This window comes from Panthera tigris, chromosome A1, assembly GCF_018350195.1.
Source record: "Panthera tigris isolate Pti1 chromosome A1, P.tigris_Pti1_mat1.1, whole genome shotgun sequence".
NCBI classification, from domain to species: Eukaryota; Metazoa; Chordata; class Mammalia; order Carnivora; family Felidae; genus Panthera; species Panthera tigris.
This window is the reverse complement of record NC_056660.1, coordinates 69,944,769-69,966,306: the sequence shown is the minus strand read 5'-3', so window position 1 is coordinate 69,966,306 and position 21,538 is coordinate 69,944,769. Positions and strand designations below refer to the sequence as shown.

Sequence of the window (21,538 nt, the reverse complement as noted above, 5' to 3'; positions counted from 1 at the left end):
TCTCTCTCTCTCAAAATAAATAAACGTAAAAAAAAAAAAAAGATAGGTGGGCACCTGGGTGGCTCGGTTGGTTAAGCATCTGACTTTGGCTCAGGTCATGATCTTGTGGTTCATCGGTTTGGGCCCCGGCTCCAGATTCTGTGCTGACAGCTCAGAGCCTAGAGCCTGCTTCAGATTCTGTGTCTCCCTCTTTCTCTGCTCTTTCCCCCATCGTGCTCTGTTTCTCAAAAGTGAATAAATGTGAAAAAAAAAAAGAGATAAGAGAGCTTCTGCCATGTGCTGTTTCTATTAAAGATAGTGGCCATTCTTTTAGAGGCTAGAGATTTATTTTATTTTATTTTATTTTATTTTATTTTATTTTATTTATGTGAATAAATTAAGCAATATATCCTTTTTTAAGATTAGAAAAAAAATTTTTTTGGTTTATTTAGACAGAGAGAGACTGTGGGTGCATGTGAGCGGTGGGAAAGGCAGGGGCGGGGGGAGAATCTCAAGCAAGCTCCACACTGTCAGGGCAGAGCTGATGTAGGGGCTCGAACCCACAAACCATGAGATCATGACCTGAGCCGAAACCAAGAGTTGGACCCCCAACAGACTGAGCCACCCTAAGACTGAGCCAGGTGCCCTAAGACTGTAGTTTTAAGTCATCTCTATATCCAGCATGGGGCTCCAACTTACAAGCCTGAGATCAAGAGTCACCTGCTCCACTGACTGAGCCCGCCAGGCGCCACCTTATTGTGTCCTCTCTCACTCACTCACTCACTCACCCATTGGATGCCTGGCGCATGCGAGGAAAGCACAGCTCTTGCCCACAGGGGACTTATTACGGTTATTTCAGCCCTTGCAGGGAGGCACCCAGCAGAGAATCACTGGCGGTAGCAGAATCGCTGGTTAGCTGTCAGGTACACCAGGAGCATCTCTTAGCTCGGCTTCTAGGAGGGTCCCCTTAGAGGGCTGGGCCTGTGCTGAATGCTGCCTCCTGTTCTGTCAGGTGCTGGCTATGGGTCCCTGGCCCCTGACGCCAGGCCTGAGGAACCAGCCCCTCCCTTAGTCCCAGCAGATCCGTACCCTGCACCTCCATGAGGTGGAAGGCTCTAGACCCCATGTGGCTGCAGCATATGCAAGGATCAAGGTGGGTTAATTTCCACCCGAACCACAAGCCCAGGCCGGACATCACAGTCCAGGGGTGGCCTGGCTCTGGTGCTCCTTAAGGACGTCTCTACCAGCTTTGGGCAGGAGGGATAAGGTTTGAGCCCATGCAGGAATCTCCTGGAAAGCATCAGAATTCCTGGGTGAGTCCTGAGGAAATGCTGTGCTCTGCACCCAGCCCCAGCAGGGGCTTGGCCAGAAGTGTCCTCACGGAAATGAGGGTGGGGGTGTGTGAGAAGTTCCCTTGGTGCTATTCCTCTGGGCTGCAGCCACACTCCACTGGCGGGGGCACTCCCAATGTAGGGGTGCACTAAGCCTCCTTGTCTGAACCCCCAGAAGTCTGCAAGCCCTGAAGAGGGATGCAAGATTTGTTTGGAAGGTTTGAACTTCGTATCGAGGATTTTATAATACAGAGGTGTACATATAACAGCATCTATGTAAGATGTTAAAAACAGACCCTCCTTTGCTCCATACCTTCTCCACTTCCTTCCCCTGCCCCCAAAATAATGATAACCCCCGAATTTGTTTCTATCATTTTGGAGTGGTTTTGAACTCTGAATTTAGAAATGTCGTTAAGTATTTAACATGGCTCCTCATACAAACAATCAGGATCAAGAGGCTGGGAGTGGGTATTTGGCTCTATTTGTTGTTCTGTCCACATTCAGCCTGTCTCTTCCCAGACGGGAAAAGGGCTGGCCTTGGCCTGCTGGCTTTTCCAAGTATTTCCTTGACTTTTTTTTGCTTAAACAAAATAAGTGCGCTTCCTCCTTTTAAACAGGTGCTCAAGGCAGAGGCGGATGTGGACATCACATTCATCTTTGTGCAGATTTAAACACAACCTGGTCCCCACCTGCTGAGGAGGCAACATCTTAGCCACCACATCCCCTGGTGTGCAGATGTGGCCTGTTCTGGAAAGACTTCTGTGATTCTTGCAGCTTTATGCATATGAAAGACGGGTTAGTTCATAGGGACAGAAACAAGGGTTTTACAAGATCTGCACACATAGTAGGAGGCCGGACAGTTTTCAGATATAATGCAGCACTTCTGTCGAACATCATTACAAAATCTCACAATAAAACCTCTATACAAACAGCTGTTGAGACAGCAAAAGAGCAAAACCGACCACGGTCCCCTGCGAACAGGATGACAGAAAAGTCAGCTAGCTGGGCTGTTGGGGCACCTGGGGGCACAGCACATCTCTGAAGGTGCAGGGGGGACAGGAGAGGAGCTAGGAGCTGGGACCCCCTTTCCCACCGTGAAACAGGCCCTCAGCTTTGGTGTTCCCTGTGGCTTTCTGATACATTCTCCTCTTTACAGCCCAGCCTAGCAAGGGATTACCTGACATCTGCACTCTCAGTACTTAATTCAAGTGCTAAATTCAGAATAAGTCTCTAGAGACTGGCACCACAGGAAATCACAGCCTCTGTTTAAAGATTCCAAAGGCATCAGGAGTGCCTGGGTGGCTCAGTCGGTTAAGTGTCCGACTCTTGACTTTGGCTCAGGTCATGATGTCATGGTTCCTGAGCTGGAGCCCTGACTCCGCCTCTGTGCTGATAGCTCGGAGCCTGCTTAGGATTCTCTCTCTCTGCTCCTACCCTGCTCTCTCTCTCTCTTACTCTCAGACTAAATCAACTTTAAAAAATGTTAAAAAAAAAAAAAAAAGATCTCAAAGGCATCAAATCCAGTCTGCCACTTGGGTTCCACCTGGCCACCGTGGAAAAGATAGCACACTCAGCTTTGCTGGTGGAAGCCACGTCAGCCGGGGCACTGAAGACTGAGCAAAGTGGCAGAAATCCAACTGAATGGGGTTCTCACATGCCTGGGCTGAGCACTGGGGATTGTGGAGGTTTTCTCTGGTGTGAACCACTGTGGGTGGCTGGGTTACCCTGCAATCTTTTTGCTGATGTTCCTTTTGCAGCAGCCAAGTGGAGGCCCTGGGATGTCTGGGTCCGGCCACGGCAGGGGGCAGGGTGGGGTGGGGTGGGGTGAATAGGGGGGTGGAGGGCGATACCCTCCTGGACAGCCTTGGAGCAGTCCCAGGGTCCCTAAGGCACTCTTGTATTTGGGTGAGAACCAGGGCGGGTCAGGGACCCCTGTGCCCTACGCCTTCTCAGGAGCGGCCTGCTCTCTCTGCCCTCTCCCGCCAAGTCTCTCCTCAGACCCCAGGGCAGCTCAGAACAGAGAGAAAGGGCACAGTGTGGGTTGGCCTGAAGGTACTACAAGGGGCGGTGTGTGCTGCTAGTTCCTGGGACCGTCTGAATTTGTCTAAATCTCTCAGGGCTCTGAAACTCCCACGACATATGGGGTCAGCAGACCAAAACACTACAGCTGATCAGCAAAAGTGGCCAACAAGCCTTTATCCACCTCTGGTTGGCCCCACGTCATCCACTCTCCTCAAGCTCCTGGCCCCTCGCCTTCCTGCTTTATTAAGAAGCCAGAAACTAGCACTTGAACTTCTTCAACTTTGCTCAAAGTTTACAACTCACCTCTAACTTCCTTAACTATCTCTGGTTCTGGAGGACAGAAGCCTTCTTCTTCGTTCCCAAGGCCAACCTCTCTTCACAGTTCTGATTATACCCCTTCCAGGGCCTACAGCTCCGGTCTCTCATCACCAATTTGGTTACCTTGACCCACAAGCTGACCCAGGAACAGTGTCCCTGCCCTGTCTCCTCCCTCCACACATTTCCCGGACCAGTGCACACAGCCGACCTCTGCTCTCTCTCCTGTTCTCTGTTCCAGCTCTTGTTGCTGGCATCCGCCATCGCTGGGCTGACACTAACCCCCCTTTCCCTGCAGCACTGCAGATGGGCCCACTATGCTCACCTCCTCCACTAGAAATGCAGGAAACTAACCCTCTTCTTTCCTCTCTCCATATTCTGTCACCTGCCTTCCTCTGTGATCCCCAGAGCAGGACTCCGGATCTTTCCCCTCTTTCCAGATTCATTTTCCACATCTGGTGCCCACTCTCCCAGCCCCCAGGCTCCCAAGCCTTGTCTTGAAATCCCAACTCTACTGGGGCACAGCCATTTAGCTAGTGTGGGTTCTCCATGAGATAGCAAGCAGGTTAGCAAATTCACATGATTCTGGTAAGTCTTCTTACATGAGAGACTGAAGTTTGGGAACTAAAATTTTAGTCTGAGCCAGAAGGCAATTTTGATATTCTTGGTCTGTCCCTTTACAAACACACTACAGGGGTTAGGGGATTCTGAAAAATAAACTTTGATTCTCCCAAATTAAATATCACTTCAGCTACCTGAGTAAAAAAAAAAAAACAACAACCCTCAAGTTTATGATTTAGACCCTGTCATTTGCACTTGAGAAGCACTGTGGCAGAAATCTACACTCAGGGACTCAGACAAAGTTCTAGGTGCTACTGTGGAATGCGTGCATTCACAATTTTATGCTCAATTTCCTTGAAATCATTTTCCTTTTGGAATCCCAAACCCGGTCCAAGCTGATGAATCAGAACTCCAAAGGCAGAGTCTCCTTAATTTGAGGAAGAGGGGGGGTGGTTCACAACAGACAACAACTTTTTCCTTCTTCCTCTTGTCAAGTGGAACTGGCTTACTTGAAAATGAGGCCCGATCTGTTGCTGCCATTTGCACAAAGTCAAATGTCTACATGAACTTTTCTAGACGTCAGGAAACCAAGCCAAAGGCTCGCTGATGCCCCCGCCTGGCACGCGTCACTATGCATCAAACACAAAAGGTTTCTCTTTGCGGGGGTCGGGGGTTAGGGGGGTGTCCCATTAGCCCCAAAGATTTCTGGGGGTCTTGACAGGATGCGGGGTATTTTTGGGTATTCAAACCCGCAACCGGTGGCTGTTGGGTCAAAATCTGCAGGAAGCAGCAGTGGGCCAGCGATGGGAACTCCAGCCAGGTCAAGAGGACGTGCCCAAGACTGAAGAGTCGGATGTGTGTGGGGTTGGGGAGTGGTCGGGATCGGGATGATCTGGGGGGTGGTGACTAGGAAGGTGGCAAAGGCCGGGCAGTCATATGAAAAGGATGGAAGCTAATGGAAACTTGGCAACTACAGGCAGCTGGGAAAGAGGCTGGAAGTCAGGAAAAGCCTGAGGGGGTCTCCCAGCTCTGCCACTGTTAGGTGCAGGGCTGTGGCCACACGGCCAGCACTGCCTCAATTTACACTAAATTATACTTCCTGCCGTGGAAGGGTGCTTGGGCTCCTTGGGCAGGATGAGGGTCTCTGAGGTGTGATCACCTCTGCTTGAGGCCTCACAGTGGCTCCTCCCCGTGGGGCTCTCTGCCCCCATCCTCTGTGAGATGCATGGAGAAGCCTCAGGTGAGTGAGCACTACGCCGGTGGTTTGGTGTGACTTTGCTCAGTGCTGTTTGAGAAAAGGGGCATCGAAGATGGCGGATCTCTGGACGCGGGGCGCTGTCTCCTGGGACCCCTGCACCGGAAGGTCAGGGGTGGATCCAGATGGGCTCAGAGGTTAGTACTTGCATACACCTCTGTGCTGGGAGCCACTGGCCTGGAATGCAGCTGCAGATGCCCGCTGCCATCCCTTCAAGCTGACAAGAGACACTTGGAACCACCTGGGCTCCCAAGTCATCCCAACTCCCCGTTCCGAGCAGCCTGATGCCCTAACAAGCCTACGGATGAGGCCTCACGGGGCCAGCGTTACAGGAACAAAGGGGCCTTTTCTCTCACTTCCAAAGAAAAAAAAAGCACCCAAATCTTCTGAAGAATGATGAGCATTGGCAAAAAAAATGTTTTATATTTGATAAATTACACAGCTTAGAACAAAGATTTAGGTAAGTCGAATAAAAAATACCGCAAAGTAAAACACATTAAAAACTTTATTATAAGTATTACACTTGTCCAAATTTGCATCAATTTGATACATTTCTGCTCATTTTGCAGAACGTAGGAGTCACACAATTGCCTTTCCCACCTCTGCCTCCCTTCGGCCTGGGCCCGTGTCCTCCGCTGTGTGCCCTGCCTGCAGCGGAAGTCCTGATGCGCCCGGGCCGGGGAGGACGCGCCTCCAGCGCAGTGGGCCCTGTGGCTGTTCCAGGGCTGAGCCCCTGCTCTCTCCATCCTGTTTCCACGTCCAGCCTGAGAGGCTAACTGTAGATGTTCTGAGCAAAAGGAACCCCAGCTAAGTTTCACAGAGTTTTCCAGAACCTTGAATCAGTACTTGATGATCATTATTTCTTAATGGAGGTGAGGGAAAGGGAGTTGGAAAGATTCCCTGGACTGAAATGGGCCGGAACAGTGTGGATAGGGTTTGGTTCTCTGTTTCTCCCTTCACACTCAGGCCTGGCCAAGACTGTGTGCAGCAGACATGCCCTGCTCACCCCCTAGGAAAGGTGGACACCAAACAGCCACTGAGGCTTGAAAGCAAATTTGAGGAAAAAAATAGTGATGAGAAAAAGTCCATAAGGAATATTTTGCCATGTTCTTCCTGAATAACATTCCCCTTTGTCCAGTGGTAGCATTTATGATCAGATATAATGTAGGAGGATCCATTATAGTAAAAAGAATATTACAGTAACTTCCCATCAGCGGTGCTATTCAATTGCTTACAGAAACCTGCAACTTTAAACACATCAGGAATGAGTGATGATTTTCCAAACTAAGGAAAATGCCCAATAAAAAAATACAGAAAATACATGCTAGTTTAATGGCAAACTTATTTTCGATACTCTTTTAACAGCAGTGATCTTGGAATTAAGGGAGGAGCAGCGGGGACCGCCCTTTGCCCACGAGAACATGGGAGACCGTCAGCGCCAGAGAGCGTGACCTCAGGCTGATTCAGTAGCGGGGCCGGTGCCCGCCCACTGTGGGCGGCAGCTTGGCCAGTCTGTGTGTCGCTGCCCAGGACCCTCAGTGCTGCAGCAGGAAGTTGGTAGCCACATTCAGGTCATTATTTGAAGCTCTCAGGGCTTCTAAAGCATCACCCCTGGAAAATCCCATCTCCATGAGCCGCGCAACCTGAAAACAAACAAAACCAGAAACGTGATGAGGCTGAGGACCCTGCTACTAATCCATCAGCCCCCCAGGTGCTCTTCAGGAGAGTTTTGCAGAGAAGGTTAAAAAAAAAAAAAAAACCCTAATTTTCATTTCAGTGTGAAATAGGATTAAAAAAATTTTTTTTAACAGGCACATTTTAAAGTGCTTAACGTATGGCTAATAAGTGTAATTATCTCATTTAACTCTCATTTGAGAGACCAGGAATGAGTCTCCAAGGGTCAAGCGACCCGCCAGGACCAGCAGAGGGTGGACGAGCCCGTGGGGTGTGGCCTGGAAACCCAGTCTGCACAGCAGCCCCGCTCACACGACTCTGCACGCCCTTTCAGCGTCAGGTGGGATTCCCGAGAACAACTTCTCCAAGTCACGTTTCCTTGTGCGTGTGAACAATCGCTTAGTTGAACATTAATTTCTGATGCTGGCAGACACCGATGACAAAAATGTGTGCAGGTTCTTGGAATCACACGGCCAGGGAAAGAAAACCTGCCATGTGAGGTGCAGCATTTGCTAAGGTCCTGGCTGCGGGGGCTCTCCAGGCAGCAGCCATGCGCACCGGGAGGTGAAGCCTGGGGCAGAACCAGGGGGAAGGACGTAGCGAAAGTCACCAAGGGTAGGATGAGGCTTGCATTTTCGTGACCACAAATCCTGAATCTGTAAACACAGAGGTTTCCTGCACTTTCAGCATAGGATTTCCATGAAGCAGGCAGTGCCACTGAAATTTAGGCATAACCTATTTTCCCATTTACAAATAAATGTATTATAAATAGATCTATGACGCCAGACCAGCCAAAGGAAGCTATTCTTTGTACGTATGTTGAAACATACTTTTGTAAGTTTTGTAACACATGTTGAGATTTTCCCCACGTGTGGGTTAAAGAGGCTCTTGTGGACTGAGGACTTGGTCACCACTTCTGATCCTTCCTGTAGAAAATAGTGCCCTTGGTACAAAGTGTATGGAAAATGCCTGATGCTGCGGGGGTCGGGGTGGGTTGTGGGCAGGGCTGGGGGAAAGGAGTGAGGAGGAGGCCGGGGGGGGGGGGGCGGAGGGAGGAAGGTGGGGAGCCCAGTGGGTGGCAGGGGAGGAGATGGGAGTAAGTTCTCTGCCCTGCCCACACCCAGACCCCTCGTCCCTCAAGGAGCCTCAGGGAGACAGATGCTAACCGAGCTGAGCAGAGGCAGACATGCAGGTGACACTTCTGAGAGGCGGGTTCTAGCTCGTGTTTTCCAAACCGAGGCTGTGATCCCTCACGAATGCGTCATGAACACTCAGTGGGTTAAGAGGAGCATTAAAAAATGTATGCAGCGAGGGCCCTCCTTCCAGAAAGCTTCCTTTCCGTTCTCCACACGCACACACGTGTCTGCTGCAGGCATCTCTTGCTGTGGGCTGTGGCGAGACACCTGACAGCTGTTTTCTGAAGGGACGCTTGGTGCCTGGGAAAAAGGCCGTCACATGTGGGAGACCCACTCCCCGGGCTGGGGGACAGTGTGGACAGAACGGCAAGAATCTTCTGCTTTCATTTCCTGCTCAAGGAAAGAACCACCTTTCCCAGAGTATCACAAACACTCCCTCACTTACTGGCCAAGATGGACAGTTCTTCCTCCACAGAAGCAGAATCTGCCTCTCGCTGTCATCCGTGGGACTTCAAAGGTCCTAATTTCACCCTTTCAAGTAACAGAAAACAATCCTAGTCCCTTTCCTGGGTGAAGCACTTTGAAGGTCTGAAGGCTGTCCTCCCCCATCTTTCTTGCTCCAGGCCAGCGCCCCAGCTCCTGGTCTGGCTCAGGTGCCGTGGAACCCTCTCCTGCCTTTACTGCCAGGGTCCCTCTACCAGAAGGCTCTTTTCCTCTGCCCTTGGCCTCGGCAGCTCCTCTTCATCCACTGACTCTGGGGGCACCTGGCCCTTTCCCATTCTCCCAGACCAGAAGGAAGCCCAGACAAAAAGTTCTGTGGCTCCACTGACCTGTGTCCTGGGCTCCTTGTCACTGTGTTGTGAGTCTCCTGAGAACAGGGGCCGGGGCTGCTTTCTTCATTCCTGTGCTCCAGGATCCATCTCTGTCCAGTGAAGCGCCCCACCCCCCCACTGCTCTCCCGTTGCTGCTGTCCTGTGCTCGCAGCCCTTGTCACAGCAGTGGAACACTTCGGCAGCATGCACACGTGTGTGTGTGTATGGGCATGTGCCTGTGCTCGTGTGCATAACCACACCATCCCAGTGTGGCCAGTTACCCTGACGCCTACTGAAAACACTCCCTGGGCTTCTCAAATCCTACTCTGTAAGTTTATATTTGATCTTCTGGGTTTAGGACTGCACACATCTGTTAAATTCCCTCTGGTCATTTTCTAGCCAACCAAAACGAAATTTCAGTTTATTTATTTTTAATTTATTATTTTTTTAATGTTTATTTATCTTTGAGAGACAGAGTGAGTGTGAGCAGGAGAGGGACAGAGAGAGAGAGGGAGACACAGAATCTGAAGCAGGCTCCAGGCTCTGAGCTGTCAGCACAGAGCCTGATGCAGGGCTCGAACCCATGAACCATTGTGATCATAACCTGGGCTGAAGTCGGATGCTTAACCAACAGAGCCACCCAGACACCCCTAATTTCAGTTTCAATTCTGTTGTCTCCTAGGTTATTCAGATCCCTCAAAATTTTATCACCCCCGAACTGGAGTAGCAAACCTCTATAATGTCCCCGTCAAATGACTGATGAAAATGTCAAGCAGGCAAAAATCAAAGGTAGGGCCCCAAACTCACTACAGACCTCCCTTTCTATTCAAGTGGCTGACCAACTTTTTTTTTGGTCTTTTCAGAGATTTTTAACTGGTTTAAAGCCCACTTCATATTATTATCCATTCCACATGTCACCAATGTATCTCTTACAGTCGTCAGATGTCTTGATGACATCCTGTGTGAGCAGGAGTAGGGTGGTGTCGACAGACCACAACACTCTTCTTAACACTCAAGTCATCTGATGCTCTATTTTAGGCTCTGCCAGACGTGAAACATCAATTTTGCCATTTGATTACGAGGATCCACATTTTCCTCTTTCCTTGGGGGGATTTCAAACAGTATGACCCGCCCTGCTTTCTCTACCCCGAGCAGCATACTCGAGGACCTGGGCTGGGCACACGTCAAATCCAGGTGATCCTTCCTAGGTCATTTCCTGGACTGAAATAACCTTTAATGACGTTTATTCCAGTAACTGACAGTTAAGAACCACTATCTTTAGTGGAGCTAATGTGGCCCAGGAGGAGGTGGGCAGCTCCACCTGCCTTCTCTCTGTTACCACAAACACGACGCTACCACCCAGCAATGTGGCGGTCCTTAACGACTTCAGTTTGGCTCACGCGACATTCACGATCACCGCTTTGTCACCGTTAGTGCTTCAAGCACAGCTAAAGACTGGCTGCTTCTTGGCACCTCGCCAGCAGGAATAAAAGTATCTATTTGCCAAATCGTGATTCATACCAGAGCTGATGGCGTGTGAGCCAGACCCCCACCGCCAGAAGGTGAGGGTGCTAGGCCACAACTTCCATCTGGTGCTTGAGTCTTCCCTCCACGGACTCTGAATTTGGCTTGGAGGCTGATGATGGGCTGGCCACATAGGCCACCAAGGCACAGCTCCAGCATGGGCTGCACCACCTTGGAGGGGACCCCTCAGGCCTTCGACGGCCGGGTCGTGTCCTACATACATACGCGATGTCGGTGTGGAGAAGCCTTCTCTGCACGTGAGGCTTCCTCCTGAGTTCACTCAGTCTCTCAGAAACGAACAACCACACGTGCACCATTGCTGGTTTTGGCAACTGGGCCGTGTTTTTCACAGGTTTTGCTGAGAAGCGTGTTTGCTGTACTTAGAAGCTTGCGGCAGGCCGCTGGCTGTCCATCCTCTGGAGGCCGGCAACCGTGCCCCTCTAGCCAAAGCTGGCTTTCTGCATTGTTTAGGGGTGAGAAGAAAAGTGTGACTGCAGAATTTTCACGGCGGAACCACCTGGTGCTTTAACCAGATGAAAAAACAAAGTAGAAATAATGTTAACAATTCTTTTTAAAAACTGAACAATTACACTAAGAAAGTGTATCTGTATTGAGAGGGCACCTGTTGGGATGAGCACTGGGTGTTGTATGGAAACCAATTTGACAATAAATTTCATATATTAAAAAAAAAAAAAAAAAAAGAAAGTGTATCTGTACGTTTCCTCTGGTGTCCCAAATAGTAAACATCTAAGGAAAAATGAAATTGTATGCTTGGGCTTAGGAATGTGGACAATAATCAGCCAGAAAAGACGAGAAGCAGAGAGACAGCAGGTTCAACAGGTGTTTTCTAACTGCTGGCATCTCTCAGTGGAGGCTGCCTGGAAGGGGGCTGTGCACCCCACTGCTGTCCTTTCTTGGGAGCTGGTTCAAAGCTCACATCCAGATATAAGAACTGGAGCCGAACTGGGGATCTCCAGCTCCCCTGGGTGGCAGAACAATCTCATTATCATGTAACAATTATAACAATGCAGCCTTTACTTGTCGCGGACTTATAGTTCCCTGTGCGGAGAAGCCCAACTTGCCCAGTGCTAGCGCACTCTGTCATTGTCTCTGTGTGAAGGTTGCATTAGCACGTGAAGCATGAACTCCTGTGCTCAAATGGCAGAAAGAGAAAACCGAGACCTATGCAGACCTGTGGTCAGATGCGCAAATACACACAGGCTTCCCAAAGTGCCCAATTCCTTCAAAGAAAAACACAGAGGAGGCTGGCAGCCATTTTAGATGTTACCCAAGTGCCAGAGAGTCATCCCAGCCACCACTGCTGGGAGGAGTGAGCCTGTCAGTGGGCAGGGAGAGTCTGAGCTCTGGGCTCAGGCCCCCATACGCCATGTATTCACCGTGTGAGTCAGGTGGGCCACTACACCGTGGGCTCTCAGTGCTCCCACAGTCTGGCGATAAGAGACGTGAGTGAAGGACCTGGCCTGGTCGCCTGGTAGCTGGCGCCTGACAGGTGCTCAGTGAGCACGGCCCCCTGTCATAATTCTCACCCTGCTGAAGACTGACTGGCCCAGGTGTGCGAGTCCTTCCCTGTGACCCTTGCGGCCTCAGTTCAGAGGTTCCCACAGCCTGACAAAACCACCCCTGGCTTTGGTTTTCAGCATTCACTTGAGCTGCTTTCACTTTACTTGCTTTATATCCTTTGCTGGTCGAAACACTGATGTGTGTTTTACAATGATCAAGCGGATGCGTGTTCTCAGGGAGCCCCAGTGAGCACTGGGCGGCTGGAAGGAGAGTGTTGGGCAGAAAATCGGCCCTCCCGGGACGCTCGGTCAAACACGGGGTTCAAGGTGAAATTCGCCCTCATGTACACATCCTGCCACAGTTAAACACAGCCACGCCAGAATGATTTGTTACATATTTCCAGTGTTTAAATGGCACATGCAAGAACTGGCCTAAGAAAACTAACATGGTGAGCCCAGATGAAGTAGAAAAGATAGGAAAAATCTTTTCTTAAAAGGTGAGCATAAAATTCTAAAAGCCCACATTATTTTAGTGACTCTTAGAAAACTTTATATTTGTATACATTCTAGCAAATATTCAGCTGTGATGATTATATAAATAATGGTATTTACAGATACTCAGTTCACCTCCCTCCCCATCCAAGGCATATATATTAGCCACATAACACATCAAATCACACTGGAAACCTAATTTGTTTCCTCTACAGGCTGTTTCTTGTCTTTTTAGTTCAGCTCTTGGAATGAGAGCCATCTGTTACCTGATCAAATAGAACGTCCATGGGAAGAGAAAAGTCCATGGTCTTGACTATAAGATAAAAATACAAAAACACCTCCTGATCGGTTTAAGTCAAGTTGTGGACACTATAGGAATGTCATTCATTCACCGAACGTTCACAGACTCCCCGAGGGTCTGTGTGAAGTATCCGCGGTGAGCTGGGATGAGTGATTTCCGTGTTGTCTGTCTTCCCCGGCAGGCAGACGGCGAGCTCCGTGGGGGCTGGGACTGTGCCTGCTGTGTCCCCCACCTGACACAGAGCCTGGCACACAGAACGTGCCCAGCAGTGGCTAGAGAAGGAGTTTCAGTTTAGTGATGTAAGTTCTTTAAGTAACTGACCGTCTGCTGGGGGAAGACCACCAATAAACAGCTTGGAGCCGGAATGATAAAGCTGGTAAAACACTCAGGACGCTGCACACACCCGCTGCCACCATGAGACCTGCAGATGCACACCTGGTGTCTCAGTCAGTCTTGGACTGGCTGGCTTTGCAGTGGTCTGTCTGGGAAACTTACCAAAAAAAAAAAAAAAAAAAAAAAAAAAAGGCCCATAGAATTTTCTGAAAAGCATTTCTTTCAACATTTCTTCTCCATCTTGGAGCACAGTAAGTCCCCTCCTTCTGCTCATGCATCACAGGGAATCTTCTGTCTAAACATTCTCACCACAGAACATCAGAATAGAGTTCATCTGGGTTTCTAGTCTAAACAAAATAATCCTTTTCTCTATTTGCTTTAAACAGTGGGTTATAACATGCAGAGTGTTAGGCCCTCCTGTCTCCCACATCCCTCATTCATAAAAACAGAAGGTGCCTGAGTGTAACCCCAGACGCCTGTCTTCTGTAACTGAAGACTTGGCTTTCTAGAGGAAGGTTCAGAGGTATCTCTGCGTAAGGGTCGGCAATGAGGGGCGGGCACTGGAATTGTAGCCTAGCCGTGTGGCACATCCCCCCAGCGACCTGTGACTCTGCTGGCAGCTCTTGGTCAAGGGCCCCTGGCCCCCCGTGTGCCAGCCCCACACAAGGCAGGGAATGCGGACAGGAGCAGGTGCCGCAGGTGAGCTCTCCCACCACCGATGGCAGTGCTCTGAAGACACACAAGGCAGAATGAGTTTTTCCTAGAATACGTTTTCCAAAGAAAGACCCTGTTGAACAAGAAAAGAAACCTATAGGGATGGAAATAAATCCCTATCAGTTTTCCTTTCCTTAGAAAAAACAAAAAACAAAAATAAAAAACAAAAAACAATCCTCGATGATTTGGGACATGTGGGCCTCCGATCTCGAGGTAATTCTCACTCAAGAAAATAAATGAAGTCCTACTTTGCCTTCTACCGACGATGCAACTACTCTCTGGCACCAGTGAATCAGGATGTTCATCCCAATGAAACATGGCAATTCCTCTCAGTGACATACTCCTCTTGTTTTGTTCAAGTGAAGACTGTGGTTTTCTTTAACTTCCCTTTAGCTAAGGGTGTCAAAAACAAACGGTTTTTGGGTTCTACTTCCCAAATTCTGACGCTTGCAGGAAGTGATGCCCACCTGAATGATGCCCGCCCCAATCCCACGCTGGTTGCCCCCTCACGGCACAACACCATCTGGGCCACACGCAGGCCCTGCCGGGAGGAGCACCCCAGCAGAAGTCTTGGGGATGTGGCTCACCCTTCCCTCCCCTTCATTATAACAACCATGTTGCCGCTCAGGGCAAGCTGACTCTCCTACCTCACGGCTTCCCCACTGCAAGTGCACGGTCAGGTCACCTGTGGTTCAGTGTGCTTCTCTCCCCTGGATACCTGGCCATTCCCCTCCTCCTCAGAAATGCTGAACCCCTTTGATCACACACATTGGGGGAGTGGATGGTTTCTGGTTATTTTATGCTCCTGTCTGGCTACAGGCTGCTCAGAGGCCCCTTATTTTTGCATTTCTGCTTTGCTCAGGCTTTGGTACTGAGAAGGCCCTCACAACAGACTGGATGAGCTCCACTGCTTATATCTTTTAGAAGACACAGCAGAATGAGGCACCACCCGCCCCCACCCCCGAGTTGGTTAATTATTTGACTGCCACACAATATTTCATTCTAACACAGTTAGCTTTGCTATTCTCTGAGAAAACCTATTTCCAGCCTACAGATGGAAAAGTCTGACATAATACCACTCTCACACCTTCACGTTTAGCCCTGCTCTAACCACGGTCGGGCACCTTCTGTGTGTCAGGCTCCGTGTGGCATGGGAAACAGGAAGAGATGGGATTAGCCCTCATGGACCTCGCCATCACCAGGGAAATAAAAGCTGAGTCACTGCTGGACCAATTCCCAACTCACAATTATAAATACACAGAAGTACAAAGTGTACCCCAAAATACATACATGTTAGTGAGGGGGAACTGTTTGTATCAGGTGAGTTTTTATGGTGACAGTGGTGAAGATTCTGGAGAAGGGAAGAGAGAAGAAAACCTCACTAAGATTAAGATTCTCCTGACTAAATGCATTTTGCTATTTATCAGCTAAGACTGAAAGTGTTCTGTGTGCTGAAGGCCATTCTCTCTCTCGTTGGGTCAATGAATATTTTGGACGACATGAGTGGAATCCACAGGACGGGTCTCACGTATTATCAACTTACTAAGCAAGAGTCTCATAAGCACTCGTAAGCATATTTCCTGGGCAGGGATGGAATAAGTTACATTATGGTTATAATATGCCCCTTCCTCCATGGGTAGTCCACCCTCCAGGGGAACCCCGTGATGTGACTCCCAGTTTAAGATCCTGCCATGGTTCCTCAGGGCCTACAGCATAGAAGTGGGAGTTCACACCCGGTGGCAGGACTATGGGAGCTGGCCCCGCCCCCTGCACTGGCGGTCCTTTCTTAGTTTCAGTGGCACTGGAATACTTCTGCACAGTTGACTAGAGATGTCGCTGAGCCTGGCTCCCCATACCGGGCTCTGCACCACTTGAGGTCAGGAAATTATGCCTTATTTATCTCTGTATTTCAAGAACCTAGCCCAGTGGCCAGCCTGATGCAGAACAGACAGCTGGTAATTCTTGGCTGATTAGGAGGTAAAGAAGTGTGACGGGAAGGCAGGAAGCTGGAATCTGTACCAGTCCATTTATCTTCCCTCTGTCGAGCCCTAGCTTGGTTTAGTCCTGCTTAATTTCCTTGTCCGTTTTTACCTATGTATTCCATTAAGGATAAACTTAAGGGTCATTTTCTAAGCATAGAAGGGTTCAAGAAAGACAAACTTGGTAAGTTTTTTCCTCCTTTGATTAAAAAAAAAAAGTAGGAGGCTAATGACAGAAGTTCATTGTTATTTTTGACTATAGGTGTAATATGAAAATCCCTGTTTAAAAAGAAAAGAAGAGAAATGGAATAACGTATATATTTCTTTTTAAGATATTAGACATTTGAGCACATTTTATTATTAAAAAGAATTTTTATAGGGTGGCACTTGGTTTTGACAGATTCTTAAAAGGGGCTGGGGCTGGGGGCACCTGGGTGGTTCAGTCGGTTAAGCATCTGACTTCAGCTCAGGCCATGATCTCATGGTTTATGAGTTCGAGACCCACATCGGGCTCTCTGCTGTCAGCACAGAGCCTGCTTCGGATCCTCTGTCTCTTTCTCTCAGCCCCTCCCTCACTTGCTCTCTCTCTCAGAAATAAATAAACATTAAAAAAATTGTTTTAAAACGGGGGTTGGCTGGGGACGGCATCTTCAAGGGACACTAAACTGGCAAAGGTGTTGAGTCCACTTGTTGAAAAACAGTAGACTGTGAAGACCCAAAAATTCAGGAACTTACCAACAGCAGAAGTAGAAAAAGTGGCAAAATTTTTCTATGGCTGTATGTTAGACTATTATGAGATGTAATAAGAGATGCACATTCATTCTTAGAATATTCTTTGTTTTCCGAACTGAAAGAACTCTCACTAAAATTCCTTAAGTACTTTTTTTACATCAGAAAAACGGAAAACGATAGTTTTCATTGTTCTTGACTTAGAAAATTATTAAGTTCCCTAATGCATTAAAATTGCATGACTCTGATATTTAAAAGATACAGCACATTTAATTGAAGAATTAAGCATCGAGAGGTTTTGTCCATCCAAGCTATCTTACTACGTTCCTAATAGATAATATTTTAGATAGTGTCTAGCCTCAACAAACTAACCAAGAGATTATATATTAACTATACATTTCTAAACATTGTTGTCAATGTCCTGAGGGCAAGAACATTTTTTCCCCTCTTTTAAAGCTTGGCTAGCACCTATCGCAAATATTGCCAAGGGTCTACATAATAAACAATGCCAGGGAAGAACCTGGGTTTTAGGGCAATGACAGTCTGTAATGACCATTTTCAGGAAAATTAATAAACACAAGAAACAAGGTTTAGAAAATCAATGATGAATAAGGAAGCATATGTTAAAAACAGCCTCTCACATATTTACATCTTTTCATACCAGAGCAAGGAAGAAGTTAATGCTGCTTAAACTGATAATGACAACATGTTAACCTGCTGTCATTCTGGGAGGATCAAGGAAAATGATTCATTAAAAAACCCTGAAGACTTCAATTACACACATTCTCCTTATTGTTATTTTTGACACCTTTTTTTTTTGAAAGTGCCAACACAAAGAGCTATCTCACCTTAAATACCTCATATCCTTAACGGTCTGTGAGGAATGTGACTTGCGGTTCTAGCACAAGTAAGTAAACAGTAATATAACAGAACTCTTTCTTTTTACCTGAATTTGAGAGCATTAGCTTATTTTTGAATCTGTTATCATAAATATCTTACAAAATGAGTTACTGGGCTTTATTTTCATAGCTACAGGGATAACATTTTTCTAGAAATTCTCTAAGGGCACCAAGGTGGCTCAGTCAGTTAAGTGTCCGACTCTTGGTTTCCTCTCAGGTCATGATCTCACGGTTTCATGAGTTGAAGCCCCACATCAGGCTCTGTGGGGATTCTCTGTCTCCTCTCTCTGTCCCTCCCCTACTCATGCTGTCTCTGTCTCTCTCCAAATAAATAAATAAACTTAAAAAAAAATTCTCTAATGGACGTGGAAGAAAACTGGCTCCTTCCTGCACCTCTTACAGTCCTGAGGAGCCATGAAAATGATCAGTCTGAGTGAGAAATTGTGAGGGGGCAAGCCGGATCAATTCATCAGGCACATTCAACTGGGTTCTTTCCAAGGCGTTTATGGTGGCCTAATCCAGGGTGGCCGTGGGAGCTCTGACCAGAGGCCCCTCATGAATTCCAGAAAAAGTCAGGATACAGCTTTGCCACACAGACTGGGTGCCCTGGGTCCAACTGACCTTTATGTCCTCTGGGGACAGGGGTGGTGATGGCCTGGACGGTGTGACCAGCTATGAAAGGCTGCACCTGATTTATTTGATGAGTAGACAACAATGTATGTAGAAGGAAATTTAAAAGTGCAATGCTTCTCTACAATGCTCTAAACTTCTTTCACAGATTTTTTTTTTTAACTTTCTAGTTTGAAATAATCTCACACTTCTAGAAAAGTTTCAAGAACAGTACCTAGAACCAATTACTTTTCATCCAGATTCGCTGTTACTTTGCCACAGCTGCGTTCCCTCTCTCTCTCCCTTGGTCTATATGCTCTCTCACTTATTCTTCCTGAAACATTTGAGATTAAGTTGCACATACCATGTCCCTTTACCTCTAAGTACTTCAGTGTGTATTTTTCAAGAATAAGAATATTCTCTTTCCTAATCACAGTCCATATAGATACCAAATCGCAGACACTGAACATTAATATAAAACTATGATCTAATCCACAGTCCAATTTCATCAACTGGCTCTAAAATGTTTGTTCACCAAAAATGCACTGCATTTCAGGACAGAATGGACTGCATTTCTGGATCACATCTGACATTTCGTTAACATGCCTCTTTGTCCCCTTTAATCTGGAACAGCTTGCGGCATGAGTATTGTTGAAGAATATGGGTCAGATATTTTATAGAATGTCCCTCAAACTGGTTTATCTGCTTTCTCTTTATGATCAAAGTTACGGATTTTTTATTGTAAGACATAACTGATGTGTCCTTCCAGGACATGCCAGCAGCCTCTCTGTTCCATTACCCGTATACTGATTCTGATGATGTGGTTAAGCTGGTGCCCAGTTTCTCCACTATATAGTTAACTATTTTCCTTTTGTAATTAATAAGCAACTTTTGGGGAGATACCTAGAGATTATATAAATAGCCTGTTCTTCAGATATTGATGATTTGTCCCTGAGTTGACTTTTACTCTGATAGTTGCAAAATTATGATTTTCTAATACCATCCACAATCCTCTCTACTTATTTCTTTACATTCCTTTTCCCTGTGGATGCATATACCTATATAAAAATTTATCTCCTAACATCAGTATGAGCTCATGGATTACCCCCCTGCCCAGTGGATTATATTAAGTACTGTCCTTACTTACTTTGATACCCAAATCTGATGTCCCAAATTTGGTCACTGGGACACCCTCAAGCTGGCTCTGGTGTCCTTGGGACCTGAACCCTTAGTTATGAGAGTACTTCCTTAATTCCTTGCATGGTGGTCCAGGGTCATCTTGTTCCTTCCCAACCCTGGGCCTGGGACCCACCATTTCTCTCAAGAAGCTTGTTTCTGTCAGTGGGCCAACATATTTGGAGATGAGATCTGGGCAGCAGGTGTGGTCAGTGTTACTGGGATGCCACTGCTTCTGATTCCTTTAGGTTGACAGAGCTAAAACACATGCACACACACACACACACACACACACACACACACACACACACACTCTTATTAAATCACGAGTTTATGCTGATACCTCTAATTCCAATCCAACCCTACAGGGTTCTTCCTTGCTCTCCCTTTTCTGTATTTGTATTATCCTTCTTCTACAGTAAGATCAACCTATTTCCTCATCTGCTTAAATCTATAATACAACCAACATAATTTCAGAATTGCTATACTCATACTCCCGTGAAAATAAACCTAGGAAGAGCTTAAGATTTCTTTGCAATCCTTTTTTTTTCTTTAGAATGAGGGCATGTTATGTTCAAAAGTTACAAAAATTAATTTTTCCCTCTCTCCTATGTTATTCATTTAAAATACAGTTGGATCTTTTATTTGTTTCTTTTTAGTTTTACAGCACTCCCTATTGTTGATTTGCTTTCTGTGAAACATTGTGAAACATTAACCTGATTCCTAAGTCAAAACCATACAAAAGGTTCTCTCAGAGAAGCACCACCCCTCCTGTCCTCCAGTCCTGTTGTCTCCTACCCCTTACGGAGAACAAACCTCAGTAGTTTCTTATATGTATAAAGTATTATAGATTTCAAAATAAGTGATCACAATGCATTTTTTTTTCAAATTATGCCTTCCTCAAACTTATAAGATCCTCAGTAGCTAATAAAGGCCCAAGTGTCATCACTGTTAGCAGTGGTTTAACTGTTCTCAAAATCTTTGCATTCATATGCTTGATTTCTTTCAAGTCTTGTTCACCAAAACTCTTTTTAAATTTGAAACACAGGTTTAGGGTAAGTACCAGTGTTACTGATTACCTGTTCCTCAGAAACCTCTAGAGGAGGAGATGCTTGTTGTTCAGACCGCCGATCGTCCTGATAGTTTACATTTCGTCGCTGACGTAAAGGAGGGAAAAGACGATTCCAATTGATCATTCCTCCCTAAAAACAGACCAATACACAATCATCAGACACAGAAGAGAACCATCTTATTAATGCTTGGAAGTGCCTTTTCTTGCCATGAGGTCACATGTAGAGACTGGGAAATAAAAGACTGGTCTGCTGAATGCAAGCCGTCCAAACCCTACAGCATCACACTGCTATAGTAAAATAAAATAAAATAAAATAAAATAAAATAAAATAAAATAAAATAACCCATGTTTTTAGCTATCTGCCAATATTTTATCAATTTATATCTTCTCTATTTCTAGATTTAGGAAAAATTACAGACTAAGACAACATGAAAATTTTCCTACTATGAACATCTAAAAATGCTAGACAAAATAAAAGAATATTTCACATGCGTAGTTGAACATAGAAGGAACAAATGGAGGCCCCAACATCCCCAAAACAAGTGCTGGAAAACCAGAACAGTAAGCAAGCAAGCTGCCAGGGGTGGGGCTGTATGGGCGAGCACATCCTGCTAACCTAGAACCACTTGGGTTTCATCATCTATTTGGGTTCAGGTGCTGAGACCTCGAGTATGAAAGAGGTAGTGACTCTGAGCTTATTACCTATGTAGAGGCACAACCCTCAAATGGCAACAACACCCTCAGTGAAAGAGAAGATGAGAAAAAAACAAACCCGAAAGGTAGTTTCTCTGAGGGAGAGGGCAGTAATCTTGGCCTGCCTGAGAATTAAGAAATAAGAAATGAGAAATCTGAGGTTGAAGTTACATGAAAAATGTCTTTTAAAAACCCATCAAAACTGACACAAGAATTGGTTCCGGGATAGAGTTGGGATATATCTAAGGAGCCAAGCAAAAGGAAATGTAAAATTACTCTAGAGGGCCACTCTCTTACCCTGGGATTACATGGGATTTATAGCTAAAACTCCAGTTGGGAAATACCTAGAATTCCAAATTCAAAACCCACGAGGAAAAAACCCATCATAAGCAAGGCTCAGTGTGTAAAATAA

At 46.7% G+C, this 21,538-nt stretch overlaps 1 protein-coding gene across 2 annotated transcripts in view; it reads right to left on the bottom strand.

Annotated features, from left to right (window-relative positions):
* Window positions 1–5,950: 5,950 nt before the first annotated feature.
* UBAC2 (UBA domain containing 2) overlaps window positions 5,951–21,538 on the bottom strand; it is a 167,125-nt gene continuing 151,537 nt past the window's right edge. Inside the window, exons 8-10 of one of the 2 annotated variants that reach the window (XM_042979639.1) lie at window positions 20,441–20,563; window positions 8,719–8,804; window positions 5,951–7,106 (exon numbers count right to left, since the gene is read on the bottom strand). In XM_042979639.1, coding sequence (XP_042835573.1) covers window positions 7,061–7,106; window positions 8,719–8,804; window positions 20,441–20,563 — 255 coding nt within the window. In that variant the 3' untranslated portion in view covers window positions 5,951–7,060. The remainder of the gene's footprint in view (window positions 7,107–8,718; window positions 8,805–20,440; window positions 20,564–21,538) is intronic. The other variant, XM_007098408.3, reaches the window with a different exon arrangement.